We start from the raw sequence: 24,785 nt of genomic DNA, 5'->3' as shown, positions 1-24,785 counted from the left end.
CCTTTCCCTGCCGGGCGGCGGACACCGAGGGCCGGGGGGGACGCCGACTCCCACTTCGGAACGGCCGCCCGGTCGCCCCACGGCTCGGGCCGGCAGGCAGGGGCGGCGCTGCCCCGGGTGTCCGCCCGGGAAGGGCTGTCCCCCCGCCTCGGGAGAAGCCGCGCGGTGGCGGCAGGAGGCGGGGCCGGCCTCAGCCCACCCCGCTCGGCCCAGGCGGAAGGAGCGGCCCCGCCGCACCCGCCTCCTCCTCCCGCCGCCGCCCTGCGCGGCCTCGCCGGCTGCTTCCGCCCGGCGTTGGCAGACTCCGCTGGCCCCGGCTGCCGCCTCGCCGCCGCTATGCTGGGTGTCGGGGAGCCCGCCAAGGGGGAAGGTACGTGCCGGCCGTGTCGCTCCCCTCCCCGCCGCCTCGGGGCACAGCGCGGAGGGCGGGCGGAGGGCCGGGGTGGCGGGGACCTCCCTTTCCATCCCCTCCCTTCCCCTCCCTGCCCGGTGTCGGGTCCCCGTGTCGTGCAGCGATCGGCCCTGGGCCTCGCCGAGCCGGTTCCCAGGGGTTGGGGCGGTGCCCGTGGGCCGGGGCTCAGTGTCCCCCAGCCCTTATGTAACGGCCCAGCAGGAATCAGGTTGATACACTCGTGTTCCACTGAATAGCGTTGGCGATTTCTAGGCGTGAGGTTCGGGGTGGAACAGCACATCCCATGCAGTAAGCAGTGCTTCGTGTGTGCTCCCTTGGCTTGTTTTTCCATGGATTAGAAGGAGAATTCAAGAAACAAGTCCTGTGCGGCATCTACTTTTCCAGAAAATAGATGCGGTGATGCCACTTGTAGTGTTTGTTTTATATGTCGGTACTTGTTCCTGTGGCACATCTCTTCGAGCTCACTGATGCTCATTATCTAAGCAGCAAGTTATAAAACAGGTAGGAAGAAAACGTCTGTAGCCTGAAGGGCCTATAAATCAGGCATATAAGTTTATGAATGCTTAGAAGTTAAAAGTGAGGATGAGATTTGTAAGTGGAAAGAAGTGTCTTTTAATAGAGAAATAATTAGTTTGGAAAACGTGCCTGGACGCCTTCCTGTGTAACCTCATCGAGGTATTCCTGCTCTGGTGGGGAGATTGGACTAGATGATCTTTCGAGGTCCCTTCCAATCCCTAACATTATGTGATTCTGTGAAAAGCAGAGTCTAGCAGATGTACACACCCTCCTTCAGGAACCCTCTGTCAGGTTTGTTCTGGTCACAGAGCATCATTATTGTCAGTACGTACAGGCTGGAAGGTGGCAGCTGCAAAAGAGAACAACTGTCTGTGCCAGGAGGTGAGCAGCAGGTTCGGGAAGCACTGTGAAACAGTGATATGGTGACAGAAATGATGGTAATGATGAAGCACTGTTGAGGTGTGACAGTTGTTGAGGGCTTTCTTACTCGTAGGTTTTTTATTATGGTTGCCAAAATGATGAAATAGCTTATTTCCTTGCAACTGAAGTATAATATTAAAGCCCTATCATCAGAAGACTTGAATAGCTTGAATGATGCAGACCCTTATTTTTTAAGGTGCACTATACTCACAGCCCTCTGGGACTTCATGATATCCAGTTAAGGTCTGAGAGTCTATCTGCATGCAGCTGTTGCAGAATTTGGATATGAATTTGTATTTAATGTATCGCTGAGACTAGAAGCCTTCAATTACTAATTAGGATTATTGTAGTTCCCTGTTGTGGTGCTTGCTTATGATGTCAGTGAGAGAAAGGGTCACGTGTTTGCAGAACTCGGTAAGTGACAGCACTAACATTTAACGTTTTCCTTCATAGTGTTACTTCAAGGATTGTATAAAAGGTGTTGAAGTCACTGATCTTTCAAGAATCTTTGACAGTACCCTAAGCAGATGCTTGGCAAAGAGGCAGGCATATATAATTCTTCTTTATCTAGCCCCACTCTGTACTTACCCACTCAACCTGCAACAGAGTGCAGCTGGGGAACTTTCTGGAACAGATGCACTAAAAACTTAAAGTTCCACAATGGATTTCTTCTCCATCAGCTCATCCTTGCCTTGCACCCATGCGGAGCTCTAGTGTTGGCAACATCCAGCCTCAAGTAGTTCTGTGGGTCAGGAGGCACCTCTGTTGGTTTTGAACACACTTGCTACTACTATCTGTTATTCCCTAATTTTTCAATTAGAAGATACATTGATGAGTTATTACCTATTTATCTGCTTTATGTGTTTCACAAAGGCAATTACAGTAAATTGTGCATGGGTAATGGTAAAACAAAGTTTCCAATATGACTGCCAAGCCAAAGAACTGACCAGTAAATTTGACAAGATTTACTCTAAAGCTTCCTAATAGTGCTGTTCTCACTAATTTATTTCTTTATTTATTTATGCTTAACTGATACCTTTGATTTCTTTTAAATTACATTTTTTTTCTATTATTGTGATTTATTATAATGAGGGCACCTTGTCTGGAGAAAGGGGTAGCCCCCATTTTGGGTAATGTCTAGGTTATATTTACTGAGTGTTAGGAGCAGAATTTCAAGGTTTAAGCTTTAGTGGTGTCAGAGTGTGTATAGACAATATACATGCAGGATATGAAGGACGGGTGGGTTTTGCTTATTTAAATAGGACATGCTCTAAATAGCAGTATAACTATGTTTTTTTTGCTCTTGACAAACCACTGTGTATGTCTGTGAATTTTTAGTGAAATGTTTGAGTAAATTTGATTCCAGTTTATGCTTTGGATGATAACGTTTAGATGTCCGGTAAGGTTTGTGAACAGTTTACACCGGGGGAAATAAGTAATTCTAGTAAAAGAATATTCATAATAGGAAACATGTAATACGAAAGGTCTCAACAGAGTCTTAAGCTTGAAACAAATTCAAATTTTCACACTGAAGTATTAGCCTGAATACAAAGCTGACTAGAGATATGAACTGTTTATTTACCTGTCTAGAATTGCACAACCGCCCAGTGCAGCTGTGCCTTGTGTGGCAAGTGTCTTGTTAATTGGTAGGTAGTGCTGATGTGCCAGAACGTGTCTAACCAGAGATGCTACAACTCCAAGTATGGCAGGATTTCTTTCATCAGTCGGTATCTTCATTTCTTTCCTCAGTATCCCTGCTTTCTCATGCTGCTGCCAGTAACTGTGCTGTTCTTTTGGTTCTTGCCTTCTTCTGTCTCATCTACTTCTGTTTAGATCATGTTCCACTTGTCGCTTGTTCAGACAGGTTCTTTACTCAATTTTTATTCTTATTTTATTAAAAAAGGAAAACCAAATCAACGAACCAACTAGAAACACGTAAAAACCTCAGTACTGATACAAACTTTTTGTGGAAATCTGACCCCCCCTCAATTTTACCTCTCAGAAGAAATTGTAGCACAACTTGGAAATAAAATTTAGTATCAGATGATAACTGGGTTATTATTTGCACCTGTGATGAACACAGGCTCTGTTTCTGTATGTATTTGTAGGTAGGGGTGTGTTGTCAGGGTTTGGCAGGATTGTTTTGACAGGAGAAGCAAAACAGTGGTACTTCAGGGGTCACTCTGGTTTTGAGGAACAAGCTAGTGGTGTTTCCAGCATGGTGAATCAACTTAGATCCCCTTGTCACCGGTGTAGGTCCACGTGTCAGAGCACCAGCCTGTGCAGCCCTTCCTGCAGCACCCATTCTGAGGGTAACTTTCTGGCTACTGCACCACTTTCTCCATCCTGACTGTTCAACTCCCTCTCCCATACACCTGATCTGCAGAATGACAAACGTCACCATTGCTTCTTACTGGGAAGGACTTGGACTCCAGGCCTCATATGAATAGCATAGAAAATTGTATTACTGTAGTGACTCAGAAAGGGATCTAATGCTACCTGGTATTGTTCTTTGTAGTCTCTTGTTTATGTCTCTGCTTCATTGATTCTCCTGTTTGATTTCCCTTGTCCTTTGCACAGAGCTGCACACAGTCTATTTGTTTTCATGCTTCTGCCTGCAGTGCCTTCTTAGCCCATTTAGGTTAGTCAGTGAATATCAAAATATACAGCTGCTGCAGTAAACATAAGAAGAAGCTGGTAAGCAGCAAACACAGCTTGAGAGATTACTGGAGAATGTGTTGTGACTAGTAAGTTGATCCACTGTAAGTAGACAGTATTTTGACTAATTCTTTTATCTCCTTTTTAGAAAGCAAGAAAACCATCAGTAGCTAGAGAGCCAAGCTGAAGGTGGGATAAACAGTTGATGTAGGAACACATGCAAGTTGAAATAATAAAACAGGAAGAAGTGAAAAAAAAAGTGTTTTGAATACAGAGCACACGTTACATTAAAAGAGAAGAATTAACATGGAAATATGGAAAAAAACATGTAAAAATTAGAGATATATCCATAGGGAGATTCACGCTGAACAGCACAGCGAAGGATGGTGGAAGCCAAATTGAGGGCAGCGTGATGCTAATTGGATTGATGTACATTTTATTTTTGCTTTGCTATCTGTTTCTTGCTAGCATTCATTATTCTCTGTGAGCTCAAGAACAAAGAAAGAACAGTGCTCTACATAGAGTAGTGAATCTTATTCTGATAGGTGGTGGAAAAGGAGTTATTTAACACAATATGCAGTAGCAATTTCTTTTTACTGCTTTTGCCTGTCATTAGTGCTGCTGAAAGATGGAAGTGTCTTCAAATGCTTAACATTTGGGTGTTGTATTTAAATGCATAGATAGTTTACCATTACTTTAATTTTTTGCTTTTTGTTTGTTTTTGAGTGTTGCCCATATTTGCTATAATACTTAAACAGCTGTCCAACAGAAGTGGGGCTTGTATTTTTTTTTTAATGCAGGAGAAATAATAATAGTATAGAACATATGGTTGCACAGCCAAATAGTTCGTAGACTTTTTTTTCTTTTGAAAAGGTGCAAAGTTATCATTTTCCCTTAGACAGTAGGAATCAAATGGCACAGAAGCATCATCTTTGTGTAGTGAGCAAGCATTTTTTTTCTAAACTATTAGACCACAAGCAAACCTATTTGCATATGCATGTTTTTTCTCTCTCAATACCATTTTCAGTTTCTTCTTGTACATTTATCCTTGATTTTCGGGTTCTTTCACTTTTTGCACTATGTTCAACTATTTCTCTCCTTGCTGTTGAAGCAATACCCTGTGAAAGGCCATGTATGTTAATTTTTCTCCCATGTAATTCACATACCTGTTCAACTTTGAACATGCTCTGTTTTGAATGGTGGTATGTGCTGAAGTTTGAAGGCCTCTAGTGTTTTTTTTTAATCTGTATCCATACATAAGTGTGATGGGCTCCTGTTTGTGAAGTGTAACATTCCCACCTCTGACTCCATCAGGATTTTAACCCAGTCTGTAATCCTGGTGTTGCATTTCAGTTTTGCCCAGTGGCTCCTGAAATACTTAACAGAATACACATTGAAGTAAACAATTAACCGAATTGCATGCTTTGCGGACTTTACTGTATTTGTGAGTGTTTTCTCATGCTGTCCACTCCAAACTGTGATTTTTCCCTTTGATTTTCTAGTGGAGAATTTTTGCTTTTTGCTTGATTTTCCTGCAGGCAGCCGGGAAAGTTAATTTACAATATGATCTTGACAGGAGTCTGCTCTTTCTGTGAAATTTGCTGGTTAGAAGAGACCTGGCATAGTTTTCTCCCTGGAAACCTTTTTTAGCATGAAGATATTGTACTGCAACAGCAGCTTTGAATATTTATAGAAATTCTCTCTTTACTTGACTGAGGTTTTGCTAGCATTGCAATCTAATCTCAGAACATATATTTAAAGTATATTTATTATACTCACCTGTTATTCAGACCCACCGCCTTCTGTTTATTCCTCCATGAGAGTTCAGTTTTAATCTCCTCAAGATTTCCTCTGGGTGCAATACTTTATTTGAAGGGAAAGCTGTGTTCGAAAGTTACTTCATTTGTCTAATATATCTTAATACTATGTGCATATATGAACTTTTTTTTTTTCCTTTGGGACTAAAAAGTTTTCCAAAATTCCATTTTCTGTTCTGGAAATTACCTGATATTACACCAAAATAAACCATCCTATTTGTTTTCATGCAAATTAAACCATCCTTACTTCTTTAAGCAGCAATTTTCTTGCTCATTTCTTTTTAGGTCATCAACGTGATTAGCTTTGTCATCAGGCTTTTGTATTAATTGGGAAATGAGGGAGTAGCTAGGAGTGTAGCTATCAATTTCTTGTAATCTGTGGGATTACCCACTTTAATTGTGCTTATGAAGTTACCTTAAGAAAAACTAAACCCAAACAAACCCAGGCAACTCTTTTGGGGCGATTTTCTTGCTGATAGCTCTGAACAGTTCACAACCAGTTTGTGATGTTTTAGCTCATTTGACAAAGTGGAAGTTACCTTCTGGGTATGATTAAATAAGATTGACAGAACATGCTATGTAGGACCTCTTCCACTGTATATTGAAATGTGTTTGATAAAACATATTCCATTTTTAGAAAGAATGTCATGACTTTTTATTCTTTTGGGTACATTTATAGTTTCTGGTGTTGTATGAAGCCTCAGGGGACCCTCAGCCACACCAGGGTAACTTCTCATGATTTGCTCATGCTTGCAATGGCTCCAGCGCTACGTGTTTCTGAGTGTTAAAGATGCAATGGTAATAAAGGACCATTTGATCGACACAGTAACGAGGGATGTGGGCTCTGCTATTTGAGTACTGGGTCTTTTGAGACCTTTGTGAGAGGAGCATCAGCACAAACGAAAACTGAGGTGTGTGATTGCCAAAGGCAAACGGCCAGGCATAAAACTTGGTGTCTTGATGCCAGAACTATGATAAAATGTCAGATCCCCTTACTGTCTATGTTGAGTGCTGTAGAGCAATAGCTGATGCCTCCAAGCTTGTGACTGCTTTCCTATAGGTTGCCGTTGTGCCTGATTTCCATGGAAGTCTTTCATTTGCTGTTTCATGCTCTTGAGAGTAGTTTGTAAATAAATACCAAGAGTGCTCTAATAGTTCTATTATGATAATTAACAAGAGCTCCCTTTTACTTTTGTAGCCATTAGTATACGCTAAAATTTTTAAAGCCAAACCACTCAGATGTAAAGATTGGTTAAAAGTTATGATGGGCCTTCCTAATATATTTCCACAGGGTTTTGACCATCCTTTCTGTTAAATAATTTTGTACGAGACTAATGTAGACATGTATCATTGTGGGATCTGAAAATATTCTCTGATTTCTTGTTTCCTTATCCCAAAGCACTTTCAAATTGTTCATATCAGAGCAAAGCGCCTGTGTTGGCACAAAGTCGATGGGATATCCATCTCTTCCTGATCTGAATCCACAAAATCTGGACCTTTGCAAGATAACGCTTTTTTGACTTGCAAATACTATGCTGCTTTACTGAAAAACTGTCTCAGTATATGATTTTATAATATTTGGCGCTGACCACTTGTCCAGTACAAAATTGATACCCAGAAGTTATTTTCCCTGTTTCCATTCTACCAGGACAGTACACACGTTCTTGGTGATTGCCACAGCATTGTTAGCAGTAATGAAATCCAGTTTGGGGATGATACTGTAGGTCTGGTTCTTAAAACTAGATTTCTTCCTGCTTAGGTCTGTGCACAGTTCCCTGTATGGTATCTGATTCCAGTTTTCATTCTGTACTTGAGGCTTTTATCTTTACAGCTCTAAGCGTGGATAAGCTGTACCGCATTTCCATGCAGTTCACAGATATTTTTGCCCAGTCATCAGTGACATTCTCCTGGCTGTTTTACTGCTTGAGGGAGTGGCATGGGCGGAATGACACAGGAAAAAACAAAACAAAACAAATTGCAGGCATCAGATTGCTAGGTCATTGAGTGATTACTGAAAAGAATGGTGCAGAGTTGCTTTACTTGTTTTAGACAAAAACAGCCTGCTGGTCTGAGCTGCCTTAGGTATAGATGTTTGGGTTTTCTTGGGTTATTTCATGTAACTACATTGCTTCGTTTGATGTGTCCATAGTGATAACTTTTTAGCTTTTCTTGTTTTTACAGCTAATACCCAACAGTTTTCCTAATTCAGAACTAATATGAAAGGCACTGGCAGGTTCTTGCCATTGTATGCCTTTGACAGAGAATTGTACTGTAAAGTACAATGAAGAAATATTTACATTTTATGTGCTGTTGCCTGCTGCTCCTACTTTTCTTATATGGAATTGGTCGGGATTTGTGACTGGTGTCACAACAGCCTGCAAAGTCTTCGGCCTACATTTGTTGTTTTTCTGTACAGAATCTGGCATCTGCTGTTTGGCTGTAGTTTGTCTAAAGAAATCCTCGATGAGATCTAGGCAACCCGTGTTGTTCCTCCCACCCCTTGTTCATCTTTGCAGGTTTTCTACCAGGTCGGTCAGTTTGTCCCTGCTAGTTCTTAGCTATGAACATGTTCCTTCCAGTCTGTGAGTCAAGGAGCTTCTGTCAGGTCTGGATGATTCTCTTCTGGGGATAATATTGCAGAAGTTGTTACAACCTTAGCATAGCAGGCAAGTGAAGGGATCTCACTTTCTATTTTTTCAGTTCTTCTTTTGCATTGTGATCTTGAGTTCAATCACATAAGCTCACCAATTAGGTCAATGTTTCTTTTATATTTAAGCTGGTACAGCCAATCCATGGAATACATCTGCTTCAGTTTCCTATGTGTTTGGGGGTTATCTAGTTTAGATTCCTTTTCTCTGACCTATATGCTTAGTTATTTTCATTTACTGTATTCATGAAGTCCTCTGCATTTGCTAAGGTACTAGAAAAATTGAATTAAACCCCTGTTGCACCTCACCCCTTATCTTCTTCTGGTGTTTTAGGGCCATAAGAATTGTAAACTTTTGATTTATAGAACACTTAAATGTAGTCCATCCTTCTGTTCAGACCAAAATTATTTTTTTGTTCAGCTGAGACTTAAAAACCTCCAACAAAAAGAGGTTCCACTGCCACCTTAGCCATCTCCCATTTCCTTCCAAGCAAGGTTTTTTTTTGTAGTGTCTTAAACTGTCAAGACACAGCTTGTGGCTGTTGCTTCTAGTTTTGCCATCTGCCATTGCAAAGAAAAGTTTGGCCATGCTATCTTTGCAAGTCTCTTTGAAATAGCTCTAGGTTGCTATTTGATTACAGCTTATCCTCTTCTTGGCAGACTGGAAAAAAGCAGAGTTCCTAAAGCTTTTCCTTAGAGCTCATGTGCTCTAGGTTGCTCACTCTCTGGCTGCTCATCTACTTGACCTTCCTGGGTTTCCCTATGTCCTTCTTGACCTGGCGGGATGAACAAAACTGGGCTCAGTATTGCAGAAATGTCCTCAGTTCTGTTTAATAGAAGGGAAGAGTAACTTCCTTCAAACTGCTGGCCAGACCTCTCCAGTCTCAGCCTGAACTTCAGTGGTGAGAATGCATTGTTGTCTTTCAGTTTGGCATCCAGTGTGACAAACATATTTTTAGCAGGGCTGCTACTCAGCCAATTACTTCTGAGCTCCTTCTGAAGTGTGGTCTTCTGCTCCAGGTGCAGATCTTTGTGCTTGCCACTGTTGAGCATCATAAGGGATTTGTTGGCCCAGTCCTAAAGATTCTCAAGGAAACAACCCTCTGAAGTTCTGCTCTGAGTGTATCTAACATCCCAGATGATTCAACATTGTTTGCATTTTTTGTCTCATTATCCAGGTTTCTGATGATGATGTTGAGCTTCATAGGCCTCCAGTATTGACCCAAGGTTACTTGACTTGTTTGACATTCAGCTGACAGCCAGTAGTTGACTGTCTTTTAATCTTGTTCATTTGGTTTCAAACTGTGCGAGTCAGTTTATTCAGCCTGCATTTTCTTTGCCTAAAGGAAAATGCAATGGAAGACAGTGCCAAAAGTCTTCAAAAGTCAGTGTGCATTGTATCTACGTCTTTTCTTTCTTTCTGTTAGCCAGGTATTTTATCACTGCAGGCAATTGCATGGCTTGAGCATGATTTACCATTGGGAAATTGGTTTCCTCTTCTGGGTTAATGTCTTTTGCTTGATGTGATTAGAAGAACACATGCTCCCACAATTCTTTTGAGGACTCAGCTGAGCCAGATCAGCCAGTAGTAACTTTGGTACTCCTTACCTTTCTTGATTGAAAAGGGCTATGATTTTAGATAGTATTTTTTCCTATTTTTTTTTTTCTCCATGAAAATGGAGATTCGTTGATAAGCAACAGCCTTGCAACTGCATCAACCAATTCTTTTGGCATTTTCAGGCATATCTAGTCCAGTCTCATGAATTCACATACATCCATCTTCTGTAGGTCATCCCTAAACTGTAGTCCAGCTCCTTTCTCAAAAACAGCGAAGTGTGTTAGTTTGCAGAAAGCATTGTCCAGTCCAGCATTGAGTATCACCAAGGCTGGAGATTGCACAGCCTCTCTGGGCAACATCTTCCATCATTTAATAATACTCAATATGCTTTTTGTCTTTGGAATTTCCTTCATTGCAACTTTTGACTGTTGGCCCTTGTTCTTTGGACATACATCCCATGCTTCAGCATCCATATTATTTAATTGACTCTTTTAAGTAGGTAGATGTGTCCCTTACGCTGAAGAGTTCAAACTGGACACAGCACTCCAGATGCAGTCTCTCCAATGCCAAGAAGAGGGAGATAATCACACCCCTCAACTTGCTGGCTACTCCTGCTAATGGAGCCTGTATACACTTGGCCTTTGTGGTTGCAAGTGCACACTGCTGACTCATTTTCAACTTGTTATGCACTAGCATCTTCTTTGCAAAGCCACTTCCTAGCCTTCAGGCCCATTGGGCTACTGAACTCTAGGTGCAGAACTTTCCATTTGCCCTTGGATTTCATGTGGTTCCTGTTTTTCCAGCCTGTCGAGGTCCCTTTGGGTAGCAGCCCTGCCGTCCAGTGTTTCAGTTGGTGTGTCTTTCTCCTCCTCTCAAGCTGGTATTATGCATCAACCTGTTTAGAGTGCAAACCCATTGTCTGGGTGTTTAATGAAGATATTGAGCAGTATTGGCCCAATATTGATCCTTGAAGGATATTGCTGGTAAGTTAATGGGGTTATTTTGTTGTGGTTTGTTTGTTGTCTTTTTTTGTGTTGTTTCTTTTTTTTTTTTTTGTTCCCCAAGAGCACCTTATAGTCCGTTTCTCCCCAGCTTAGCTATAAGAATACTACAGGAGACAATGTAGAAAGCTTTGCTCAAGTTAAGCTAAACAGCATCTAGTGTTCTCCCCTTATCCCCTGAGCCATTCATCTCATCACTGAAGGAAATGAGGTTATTTGTGCATGATGTGCCCTCACCAAATCCATGCAGGGTGTGCTCCCAGTTGCTTTCATGTCCTTGGGTACAACTTTGGGGGGGATTTTCTTTGATAGAAAGAAAGCAGAGAGCAGAGATGAGGCTGACTGGCCTGTAGCTCCTTGCACACTCCATCTTGAACATGTGCGCTATCATTGGCTTTTTGCAGTTTGCAGGCACATTCCCCAGTCATTGTGACGCATCAAAAAGGACAGAGTGGCCTGACAGTGACCCTGGTCATGAGCTTCAGTGGTCCTTTTGCTTTGACTTTGGTTCCACCACTGTTTTATGCAAATGATCTTTGCCTTTGTGGTTACCATTGCATCTCTTGCTGTAGATTGGGTGCGCCAGCCTCTTCGGCCTGTCTGGTGATTGGATAGTTTGTAGACTGAGCCTCAACTGACTGACTGATTACATTATGTGGTGCTAGACTGAGTTTATGACAGTTCTTTCATTAAACACTGTTTTGGATGCAAATCACAAATTTTGCCATTCCCAAGTTATCTTTCAAATAAAATGTCAAGTCCAAGGAATAGTGTAGGATGGAGCAGTTAATACCCTATCAGAACAGCTGCATAAATAATTAAGCACAACGTATACAAAGGAATCTTGGTTTTACTCTCAGCATTTTACTTTGGAGTCAGTTGAACCAAAGGTTCATGAGACTTAGTCTCATGGCAGAAGTAATCTGCTCGCTGTGGGTAACTCTGTTTCCAAATATTCTTATCTGAAACAATGACAGTAGGTGGAGTCCAGATTAGTAATATGAAGCCTAAATATATGTGTTGGTTTGTAAGTGCAAGTGTATGTCTAAGGTCTCATTATAGGCTTTGCTAACTGGGGGGTGATTTGTCTCATCCAGGGGTTAGAAACCTACTGACTGGTCCCACGGTTATTCACCAATCAGTCCATCTGCTGTTGCCCAGACCGTGGTATCCTGTAATAGCAATTTGCTTTCAGTAGACACCCACAGTAAGGGTGTGTTAATCTAGTGCTAAAGCCCTATGCTGTAAGTTTAAGCATTCTAGCAGAAGTTTTGTTACTACATTAAGTGCTGTTGACAGAAGCTGCCTTTCTCGTAATATTTTTCCACCTATGTTTTAGAGAATTAATGGGTAGGGGTTGGAGAGAACAAAGAAAATATTGCATGGGACGTAACGAGGCCTGATTTCCTACATAGTTGCATCTCTCGCTGTATTACTTTGTGATGAAAGTCCCACTGCTCAGGCTTGTGGTTCTGTCTTCTGCTCGGCTTCTTGCACCAGTGGTGCAAACTGTGCCTTCCCGCCAGCTGGCTGAGCTGGTCAAAGTCTCATCTCTCAAGAGCCCTGTCCCTCAAATGTGTTTGGAAATTGAAAGCCCTTCTTAAGATATTTCTACAGGAGACAATTCATGCAGACAATTCATGCCAAAGATAGATGCAGTAATGGAAATACAGTTCTTCAATGCTTCGTGCATGAAGAGGGAAGGAGATTCAGAGGTATTTTTGGGTGTTACTGATTTCGTCTTAAAACAGGTCTGAATAGTATCCTAGGAGTATATCCCCCTTCTCTGTTTTTTCAGTCCGTTTTTCTTACTAAAGGCTATAAAGTTATAAATTAAAACCCCAACAATAAATAAAATCCCTCAGATATTATATAGAGTTAGTACTAGGAAACTTTTTAGGATTGTCTCAGGCAGCTTTTCAGAAAACCTTTTGTTCTCTAGTGTGCAGTCCTGCTTTTCAGGTACTGCAACATTGTGCATATTAGAAATTAGAAGTTAAGATAAACTGAAAGCTGGACAAAAGAGTCTGTTTGAACCTGAAAAGCCTACCATTCCAGTTGCCGTTGCTGCTTGGAATGAAGATATGACAGTGGGATTTCCTTTTGGAGTAGTTGAGTGAAATCAATTCAAAATGATACTTTACAACTGATTTTATTGGTTACTGATCAGAAACTTTGTATAAAACCGGGTAAGAACTTGTTAACTTTTGCTTTTTGGATTGTAAACACCTCAGAAAAAGGATGACATGCAAAATGTTTACTTTAGTTGTTGACGTAATTGGGTTTCTCTGTCAGAGCTGTTCTTGAGCTCTTTCAGCTTGGAATAATGAAGAAATGAAAGCAGGAATAATGCATTGCAAAATATACCTAATTATAGTTCCACAATATTCAGTTGTCATTACTTCAATTACTTATGTTCCAGTCACTGTAAGTTAAAGGTGATAATGTGATGAATAAAGTAGTAGTAAAGATGTCTACTTTGGCATTACATGTACTTTATCAGGGGTGAAGTAGGGAGCTAGGGAAAAAAGCTTTATCCAGAGAACTGTTCTGAAAGTATTAAACAACATTTCTCCCTTCTCTCCAGAAGCATTTTCTGTTTGCATGATAGTAGATTTTTTTTAATGTACTTTTTGTTAGTTCAAAATAGAGCATGATCTGTGTATTCTGGATTTCCTGTTGTTTTAACTTCATGTGACAGCTTCATTTGGAGCTGTTCCTTTCAAGTTGTCCAGAATTTCCCAGTGACTATATGTGAAGGTCGTGCTGCCCCACCTCATGGTCCTGCAAACCTGGTAGATCTTAGGCTCTAGTGTACATGCCTTAAACTTCACAAACTGAATAGGAAATAGAATTTGGACCCTTGTACCCAGAAATGAATGGTTCTTTTTCACCTAGCAAAAACATTTGAAAGGCCTAATGTTATCCTTAACTCAACGCTTTTGATATTTTAAAGATAGCGGTGGTATGCAACAATATTCAGTTTTATTGTAAAGTTATATTTTTTTTGCATGTTATTTGATCATATGTTCATTTTGTTTGAATTATTTACCCTTATTCTGTGTGCTGATGGATTGCTGCTATTTACATTATGCACAAAATAGTGATTTTTGAGCTTGGGAAAGATCATCTTAAATAATATTAAAGGTCGTTGCATTTTTGTCAGTTAATTTCAAGATGCAACTTACTAAAAAGTTTTCCTGCTCTGGCTGAGTGTGAAGTCCTTGAGAGTTATTTTTGCAAATTGCTGGCCTAAAATATTGGGATTTTTTTGTTTACTATCTCATTATACTTTTTTCTTTGCATAATATATTTCAGTCAACTTTCAGGGTGTACTAGATAGAGGCACTAAAGACTAATCTTTTAGATTAGTCATTAGACTTAATCTTTCCATTTTTTCCCCCACTTGTGTGTGACTTTAATTATGATTTTATTACATTTGAAACAGTTAAGCTGGGCAGCCTTTTTCATTATAGATGGCCATGTATTGGATCAAGAATGCATAGTCATTCCCATAATAATTTAATCAAGTTTTTGAACTGTTTAAGACAGATATTTTGCTTCAGAAGCCTGAAATGTGGTTCTTATAAGACTGTTAATATTTTGTAGAGCTTCAGTAGCCCTTGAGGTTGATAGAAGCAGCTTTGCGGACTTACCAAGCCCTGGTCCGTGTTCCAGGGTTTGCCCGTGTGTGTTCATGACCTGACACGGACAGGCCTCTGATTCTGCATTTGGAAACTGCACCTGTGGTTGCGCATGGGGAATGGTTATTTTGCCACATGTTTGTGTGCGTTGTAGTTCATCTTGACGACATTTTAATCCATAAGTAATCACCTGATGAAGTGGCCTTATTTTTACGGAAGGAAAGATAAGGGGGTTGGGTCAATCAGCCAGTTCCAAAGTGCTGGCCTATTAGGACGTGATGATTACATATGAGATAAATAAATGAACTGGTGAAAATGCCTAGTTTATTTGGCAACATACTGTTGTATTTCCCATTACTGTATTCAGATAATGAAATCATTTAAGAAGTTATAAAGGTTAGCATAAATATTTGCGTAGCTGGTGGAATCTTGATTAGCTTTGACTGACAAAGGCTCCTCTAATCCTTTGAAAACTTCTAGAGAAGTAGGTTATGTTGCACTCAAAATGAGGAGCCCACCTTGTGCTGGAAGGCAATCTAGTAATTAGCATGTTTGTTTTGGGCTTTGGAATTTTCTTTGGGGTTTTATTTTGCTTGTTTTTTGTTGGGGCTTTTTGGTGGTTGTTTTTAAGCGAAGCTGTGCTCCTGTAGTTGAGGCGCACAGAATTACAAAGGCATTAATGAAGTAGTTTTCTTTGTTTGGTGTTTTTTTTTCTTTTGATTGCCTTCGGATAGGTTTCAACTGGATCTTTTCAGTGTGAATAAGAAATTTAAAATCATTTGCGTCTAAGGTAGAATAGATCTTATTGTCCAGTTCCTCACTATATATTTCTGTGACAAAACCTGAGAGACGCTTTACCACATATAATAGTAACATGTATCAACTTTTATAACCTAGTCAAACATCAAATATTGAGTTGGGCCTCTGTTTATTGGAGATAACAGCTCTTGGGGGAGGGCAGTTTGGGGTTTTTTTACAACTATTCTATGGGAAGTTACAATAGCAAAGAATAAGCTATGTAAATATTGGCTGATCCATTATAACAGTATCTTATTCTGTCTAACAGCAAACATGAGGTCCGCGTCAGAAGAGCCAGTCCCATTACATGAAGAATTCATCTATTGTTGTGGAGCTGCTACCCATGTCTTAAAGTGTGGGCCCTGGAAAGACCTCTCAAAAGATGAAAGTAAAAATCTGCCCAGGCTCTTATTCATGATTATTCCTGGTAAGGGTCTTTTTTTGTTTAAGTCTAAAAATGCCACGACTGGAAAGTAGATATTCAGTTTAAAAAAATAGTTATGTGGTAGAATTTGGCCTGTGCATATGGCCAAAAAATCAACGGCATTGCAATGGTGAAATTTCTGTGTTATATTTGATTACTACTGTTACCTGCATTCATAACAGTGCTGTAAGGTAAAAGTGAGAACTTAGGATGTCTTCCTCATTTACTCTGTGTTGATGGTTTAATTATAGCATTGCAGGATCTTTTTCTCCATTACTCTCTTTCCATTTGTTTCATGCATGTTGAAGTGGTGCTGCAATGTCAGCTGTGTCCAAACGAAAGACGAAAGTTACAATATTTGAGGGGAAAATTCTGGATACAGTAGTTTTTTTAAAGTTGGAAGGGTTTTTTATAGTAAATGGTTTTTAGCTTAGATGTTTGTACATTAATTTTTATGATGAGCCTCTGGAACTCAAGCAGTGTCATATAGTTCTAAATTGTATTTAAATCTGGTCATCTTAAAGCGAAAGCTCTAAGCTTTCATTTAGCATATGTTAAAATTAATGGAGAAGCCCTGAATTCATTGAAGTCTGCCAGTGAACTGTAGGAGTTCTGCCATTAGCAAAAGCAGAGCTTGAACCCACTCAAGCACAGATATTTTGACTCTTTCACTGTCTTAGAGTTTGCAGATTTCTAATGCTTCCTATAGTTTATTTGAATGTTTCGGAGACTACTGTTTCTTCCCCAAAATTAGTGGTACGAATAATGACTCTTCAGATTATCCAGATTTTTGACTTACTGTTTCTGTTCAAGTACATTCAGTTGCTGTTTACAGGCCAATATGTAGCTTGGTCCTTAGTGGTGGAAGAGAGCACAGGTTCTGGTTTTCAGGTTTTTTGCAGGGTTTTGAAAGGCCTGTGAAATATTTTATGGTTGTTTCTTTGGGCACAATGATTTTATGCCCTTGTCTCCTGGGGCTGAATAATAGTGTAACTTTTAAACCAGTGACAGTGAAGTTTAAATTCTTTCCTGAACTGAAGAAATAAGTGTCCTATGATTACATCTTGCTACTGTTTTGTGGGAAAAACTTTTTAAGCTAGATACCATATAAAGTTACTTGTTAGTGAGACTATCCGTATGGATCCAAATCCTCCAACAGTTTTCCAGGTGTACAAGCCTGATTTGATGCTTTTCAATTGCTGCTTTCTTCCAGTGAGCATTTCTGGAAGGCTTAAATGAAGAGCTGAGTTCAGTGGTTTTTTCCTCCAACTTCTGGAGCTTTCATCTACCTTCAGGTTGTGATGCCCTTGTGTTTGGGTTGGTGGTAGAGCCTGTAACCAGGGTAAATATGTAAAGCTGACTTAAATCAGTAGAAAGATTTGTAAGGGAAGAGCACAAAAGTCAAACATTAGCATCCAAGCCAAGGTACCTCTACGAGGCATGCCAGTTAGTCTGCTTGGAGTATACTGGGTTGCACAGACTTAATGGGCTCTATATTCACCACAGGAAGCTTTCCATGTGAGAAAATGTAGTGGCAGGGCTGCATGGAGCTTATTTGCAGCAGAACAGTTCTGTGGAGACTTCTTAACAGCATCTCACATTAACTACAAAGCTGTCCAACAGCCAACAGTGAAATATTCGGAGTGTTTCTGTCATAGTGTGCAAGCTTTTGCAAACACCCGATGTATGGTTTTGCTCTTTTTTCAGGATTATGGTGGTAACAAACTGCAAGTTCTCTCACTGGGAAAACAATTTAAAAGACACAGTAACCACAATCATGGTATCTTCATTTTTTAGTACCCAAATTCAGTAGTGAATCGAGTTACGCACGCTCTTAGCTGTGACTGGCAGGAAGCTGACAAGGACCTGGCATAACATAATGCAGTTTTGCTTCTCATAAATACTTTTTTTTTCCCTACCGGTATACGCCTCATTTTTAGCCTTCAGGGGAAATTCTATCTGCCAACATAAAAAACACAGCCTTAAAAGAGATCTGGACATTTGGCTCATCTGGCAACGTGTTCGTGTACCTAAGCAGTTAGGATTAGATAGCATTCCCCTCATGCTTTTGTAACTGCCCGAGTATGAAATGTGGAGCCCTTCTGGAGTCCAGCAATTTTCACACTTGAAAGGCATGTATCCCTGGATGAGATTCTTTATGGAATGAAATAAAGATGGGCAAAAGGATAGTGTGGTACAGGTCAAGGAAAGAAATATCCAGACAAGGGCAACTCTCACTCAAAAAGGAGAGGATACACAGCCAAAGTGTTCAGTGACCTGAACTGAACAGGGTTTTCCTACATGTCATATATTGTTCTGTGTATTAAACTCCTCTGATACAGACTATTTTTACTTAATGAATTCATGCCTATGATTTTGTTTATATGTGATCCAACAAAATGGGGTTGGGGAGGTAGATATCAAAGAGAAATAGAGATAAAATTCTCAGCTTCTGCTAGAATCTAATTGTTGCAAGTGAGTTCAAAATAAATCCCATATACTTATTTTCTTTTTGGTTTTTAATCAAATTTTTTCACAATGGGGAGGATTTCTCTCTGATCTGACTGATTTTTTTGGAAAAGGAGAGAGAGGGAGCAAGCTGGCTCCAAACCATTCTTCTACTCTGAAACCAATGGCAACATGGGTTTCATCACCATGAGGGTGGTGAAACACTGTCCCAGGTTGCCCAGAGAGGTGGTAGATACCCCATCTCTGGAGACATCCCAGGCCAGGCTGGACGGGGCTCTGAGCAACCTGATCTGGGTGAAGATGTCCCTGCTCATGGCAGGGGTTTGGACTAGATGAGCTTTAAGGTCCCTTCCAGCCCAAACTATTATGATTCTGTGATGATTCCCATTAAATGGGGCAGGATTCTGCCTCCTGAAGGGTCACTGTGCTTGAAGCAGCTGGAATACAGAACATACAGCAGAGTTCCATCTCATTTACTTACAACAAGCTGATGTTTTTATTAATGGCATCCTGTGAAAACTGATGATTTTAATAAAGTTTTACTATATTAGTTGAAATGTGCACTTTTTGTTCTGTGACATTTTTTCCTTGTGTGAGCAAAACCTCTGTATAGGAGTAATAAGGGGTTTACTGTAGTAATTACTGAGTAAAAAGCCCGGTTTTTCAGCAGTCCAGAATATATATGTATACTTGTTTGTATTTCTTAATATGAATTTTTTTCTGTTAAAATAGATGAAATTTACTCATGAGTGTAAAATTAAATGTGTACAGTTGAAGGATCAGGTCCATGGCTTTCTGGAAATGTAGGCATTATGGAAAGGACAGGAATTACTTTTTTTCCTCTTGTGTCATGAAGGTCTGTTTTCCCTTTTGCAGTGTTTGTTTAGTGTAAAATTAGCAGTGAAGTATAAAATCTACTACAGCAATATTTAACATTGCTTGGGTTCATTGGAAACCAGGATCCACAAAGTGTAATGGAATATTTTTTTACTGTTTTAAGAGCATCTGTCTATTTGTGTCTGTGTATTTATGAAACATTTAACTTTGTAAATAAATACAGTACAAATTTTAAAACCACCGTGCTGTTGAATTTATGAAGTTTAGCTCTTCACCACGTTTTCGTTGCAGGAGTGCATTGTAATACCTCAATTCCAAGCTTCTTAATTTCTGTTACCATTACTGTAAACTAGGCAGTTTTGAAGCTTAGTTCATGATTGATAATGTATAAAGTAAATAACATTTTTGTGGTAAAGCATGCTGTACAAGTTTTATTCATTAATATACAGAAATAATGTCAGAAATAATGTTCTTTTGCCTCTGTCAAGAGTACTCCCTGTGCTTGCCATGTTTCTTGAGCTGCCTGCTTGCAGTTGGATTGCTGCTGGGTTATTGGATCATCTTATTGTTTTACCAACTCATGCAGTGACTTGCTCATGTTTAAGGCCTATGAGGACTTAACCAGACACTTTTTTGAAGTATAAAGATTTAATCTCCTGAGGTAATGCTATGTGACAAGAGTTGCTCATGATTTTCTGCACAACAGAAGGTGAGGATTTGGATTCTAATGTTCTCCTAGGAGTAGTTATACGTACTTACTTCAGCAAGACTGTTGTCACTTAAAGACTACTTAAATATTTTTCAGCAGTAAAAATAGTGCAAACAATTTGCCTGGATTATGACAAGTCTTTAATGTGTTCTCCCTTAAAGTGAGACTGCCTGTTAACTTCAAAGTCTTTGAAGTTCTATTTTTGACTGTAATGTAGGGACTCTGAAAAGCTTTTCATACATTTTCTGGCTTTGTCTTCATCTGCTGTTTTGATATTTAAAAGTCATCACCCTCAACATTTACATAAGAAAGGTTGTATTAAGAATTGCTATATAATACTACTTTGGACTTAAGCTAATTGTATAGTCCTGAAGCTTAATTATGCTGGATTTTGGTTTTATTGGCTCCCATTAAAACATATTTTTTAAGCTGTTAATCAGTCACTCTGCTCAGCATTCCCTGGAATGAAAAGTTTTTCAGAGATCTTCTGTTGCCACCGAGACTGAGGGGTTTGCGTAATAATAAAATAATCTATTTCCTTATTGTACAAATTGTGTAAAACATGTTTACTCCAATTCTCTTCAATTTGGTTTTAGAATGTGTTTTGATTTATACAAAAATTATGATAAAATGTACTTGTTAGAACATAGTCTGTATGTTGCAACCATCCATTTGCAAGAACTGCCTTGGATAGTAAAATGAAGCCCCAATAATCCAAGGGGAAATGGTAGGGACGTGCTATACCATTTAGACACCCACAAGTGTGGGTCAGATGGAATCTACCCAGGTGTGCCAAGGGAGCTGGTGGAGGTGATCACTGAGCCATTTTCCATTATCTATCAGCAATCTTGGCTAACTGGGGAGGTCCCAGTTGACTGGAAGTTTGCTAACATGACTCCCATCTACAAGAAGGGTTGGAAGGAGGATCCAGGGAGCTACAGACCTGTAAGTCTGATCTTAGTGCCGGGAAAGGTCATGGAACAGATCATTCTCAGTGACATCATGTGCCGCATATAAGACAAGACAACCAAGCAATCAGACCAAGTCAACATGGGTTTTTGAAAGGCAGGTCCTGCTTGAGCAGCCTGTCTCCTACGACAAGGTCACCTGCTTAGTGGATGAGGGAAAGGCTGTGAATGTTGTGTACTTAGATTTCAGTAAAGCCTTTAACACTATATCCCACAGCATTCTCCTGGAGAAACTGGCAGCTCAGGGCCTGGATGGGGGTACTCTTCGCTGGGTAAAGAACTGGCTGGGGTGATGGGCCCAAGGAGTTGGGGTGAATGGAGCCAAATCTAGTTTGCACCCAGTCACAAGTGGTGTTCCCCAGGGCTCAGTATTGGGGCCAGTTCTGTTTAATCTCGTTATCAATGGCCTAGATGAGGGGATTGAGTGAACCCTTAGTAAATTTGCAGATGCCACCAAGTTGGGTGAAAGTGTTGATCTGCTGGAGGGTAGGAAGGCCATACAGAGGGATCTGGACGGGTTGGATCATTGGGCTGAGGCCAATTGTATGAGGTTCAACAAGCCCAGGTGCTGGGTCCTGGACTTGGGTCACAACAACCCCAGGCAGCGCTACAGGCTGGGGAAGAGTGGCTGGAAAGTTGCCTGGCAGAGAGGGATCTGGGTGTGTTGAACAGCAGCAGTGTGCCCAGGTGGCCAAAAACGCCAGCAGCATCCTGGCTTGTATCAGCACTAGCATGGCCAGCAGGACCAGAGCAGTGATTGTCCCCCTGTACTTGGCACTGGTGAGGCCCCACCTTGAATCCTGGAGTGTTTTGGGACCCTCACTACAAGAAAGACACTGAGGTGCTGGAGAGAGTGCAGAGAATGGCAACAAAGCTGGTGAGGGGTCTGGAGCACAAGTGTGATGAGGAGCAGCTGGGGGAACTGGGGCTGTTCAGCCTGGAGAAAAGGAGGCTGAGGGGAGACCTTACTGCTGTCTGCAACTACCCGAAAGGAGGTTGTAGCATGGAGGGTGTTGGTCTCTTCTCCCAAGTAGCAAGTGATAGGACAAGAGGAAATGGCCTCAAGTTGCACCAGGAGAGGTTTAGATTGGATATGAGGAAAAATTTCTTCCCAGGAAGAGTTGTGAGGCATTGGACCAGGCTGCCCAGGGAAGTGGTGGAGTCACCATCCCTGGAGGGGTTTAAAAGATGTGTAGATGAGGTTCTTAGGGACATGGTTTAGTGCCAGAGTTAGGTTATAGTTGGATGATTTTAAGGGTCTCTTCCAACCAAAATGATTCTGTGATTCTGTGGCTCGTATCGGCAGAATAGGTTGCTGTATGTAGTTTCTAGCAATCTTGGTGAGAATGCAATCAAGAATCCTATATATGAATCTTGGTACTTAATGTGTAATTAAACCAATAAAAAAGAAGGTAGATCAGAAGTGTTGATATGAAGTAAAACCTGATTTTGGTGTAGACACCACCAAATTACTCAAGGAAGGTCTTTCCATACCTGTTGTGCTCACAGTCACTGACTGAGCTTCAGCAACGACTCTATGAACAAAGGCAAGAACCTGTTCTAGCTGAATGTGTTAGGCAGTAAAAGCTGGTTTTATCCTTTTTCTGGTTTTGTGAGTTGTTTGTTTTTGGTGGGGGTTTTTGGTTGGGTTTTTTTTGGACTGAAGAGCACCAGAGCATCAGCAGTAGCAAAAGATGTTCATCCAGCCTCACCTCATCTTTACCTCTGCAGTTTTGTCACTGTGAGCCTGGTTATGAGAGATGTCCTGTGGGGTTTTGGTTTGGCATGGTGTTTGGTGGTTTTATGTTAGGGTTTTAGTTTTTTTTTGTTGGTGGTGGTTTTTTTGTTGTTGTTTTGGTTTGGTTTGGTTTTTTGTTTTGTGTTTTTTGTTTTGTGTTTTTTGTTTTGTTTTTTGAGGGTCAGGCTAGGTCCATGTCACCTAATTCAGAAAGAGACTCTAAGGCCCAATTTCATCCAACCTAATATTAACCACCTAATTAAGATGTTGAAATAAGGAACCTAAATTCCTAGGTACTTTGTGTAACCGGTAGCTAGGGATGGGCACTGCTGTGAGCATTTCTGCCTGCTGAGGGATTAGGTTGCCCTGAGATGTTGTGAAGTCTCCAGCTGTGGGGACAATCAAAGCTTGTCTGGGTGCAGCCCTGGGTGACCTGCTGGAGCTGACTCTGTGTGGGCAGGGCCTGGGCTGGGCGATCTCAGGTGATCCCTTCTGACCTCAGTGATCCTGCCAGTGTGACCCAGGGACTGGACATCCAGGCTCCTTGTCCAGGATTCTGACCTGGATCGATTCTGGAGTACCCTTAAAAGATAGTAAAGATAAGTATGTGGCTAAACTTAGAGAAATACTTGAGAATTAGCCACTATTTCAAGTTCTGTAATTTGAGTTACCATCTCCTTACCGTCACAGCCATACTGCATGGCAAGTGCCTTAACAATGAAATTGGGTCTGCTGGGTGTTAGGAACCAAATAGAGTAAAAAATTGGTGAGGAATGAATTATATTATTTAAACATTGTATGGAAAGAGTATGCCAGAAGAGGGAGCTGTTTTAAAGAACACAAAAAAATATAGTTTTTTTGGAAAGCTTGTTGCTGTAGTAGCCATGTATATGTATACCATGTACTAGCAGGCTTCAGGCTCACATCTGTGTGCATAGGTAAGCACTGACTGTTCCTCTACTGTATGCACATCGCAAAAAAAAACCCAGTAGTTTTATAACACCATGCATGTGACAGTGATTGGTTGGTCATGTTGATTGTTTGGGATCATAAAAATGCCTTTTACTTGCATTAAAAGGAGTGAAATAAGGGAAGTCCAGTTAAATCTTGTAGCAAATAGAAGGACTGGACTGCTGGGACTTCCGTTCCCTGCCTTTCCACTGGGTTGCTTTTCAGCATATGCACAGTCATCCTCACAAATTCTGTACCAAACCACCAAACAAAACTTCGTTCACATTTGCAAAATGTATATAATCTACCATCCAAGTCTCTAAACTAGCATTCGGTTACAATCAGCAATAAATCAACAATAAAAGCCTAGCTGCCTGGAGTGAGACAACAAACACTTCCCCTCCTGGAATATTTAAATCATTGACCAGCTCCATGGGCAGCTCCACTCTTACTGGTGGTGTGAAATTCTGACACCAGAACGTATATCATTGTCTGATTGTACAGCAGTAAATACCCAAAGTACATTGCTGAAAATAACTAATCATAATCAGGTACCTCACATCTTTATTAAAGGAATCACTCATTGAACTTTGGATTTTGGTGGTTTGAATTAAGTACTCCTTTTAGATGCAATGAGAATTTTTGGGTTAAAGTCATAGAGTATAATGGCTACATAGGCTATATAGGACTCCTGTTTACACACTAACTTGCACTTTGTTTTTCTTAATCCTGTATCAGATATTTTTGATGACCTGAAGCTGAAAAGCTGTTTTTTTTCTGTGGATGTGTGTTTACCATCATATTAACAATGTGTTTATCTTCACTTACGTCTGCTAGTGTAAGATACAAGAAGTTGCACAGGTTCTAATAGCTGTGTTTATTCTGACCACATGTAGAGCAGTGCTGCTGTGTCCCTCCTCAGCTGAGGCAATAGAGCAGAGAAGGGAAATATAGGTGCTCAGAAATGAAGGTGATGCTATTTAACACACCTGGTCCAGGGAATCAACTTAAGAACCTTGTTTGGTTGCAGTCTTGGCTCCCTTGACAAGGCATGTGGAGGATTATGCAGCTCAGAAATGGCATCAAGTCCAGCTGGCACAGTTGAGTGAGAGGCATCTAATCAGCAGGAACCAAAAAAGTCTCAATTTTGCATCTAAAATTCTTTCCTGACGTAGATGTTTACATCCAAACAGCTGAGCTGGATCCCCTCTGTCTGTA

At 40.7% G+C, this 24,785-nt stretch overlaps 1 protein-coding gene across 1 annotated transcript in view; it reads left to right on the top strand.

The window, feature by feature from the left end:
• The first annotated feature begins 239 nt into the window (after nt 1-239).
• The window catches only part of LDAH (lipid droplet associated hydrolase), a 120,242-nt gene continuing 95,696 nt past the window's right edge, over nt 240-24,785 (top strand). The window contains exons 1-2 of the mRNA XM_082047427.1: nt 240-370; nt 15,740-15,898. Of these exons, the coding sequence (XP_081903553.1) occupies nt 337-370; nt 15,740-15,898 (193 nt within the window). The 5' untranslated portion in view covers nt 240-336. The remainder of the gene's footprint in view (nt 371-15,739; nt 15,899-24,785) is intronic.

The sequence above is a fragment of the Streptopelia decaocto genome (genome assembly GCF_964273445.1).
Source record: "Streptopelia decaocto genome assembly, chromosome: 3".
NCBI classification, from domain to species: domain Eukaryota; kingdom Metazoa; phylum Chordata; class Aves; order Columbiformes; family Columbidae; genus Streptopelia; species Streptopelia decaocto.
This window is presented reverse-complemented; position numbering and strand designations above follow the sequence as displayed.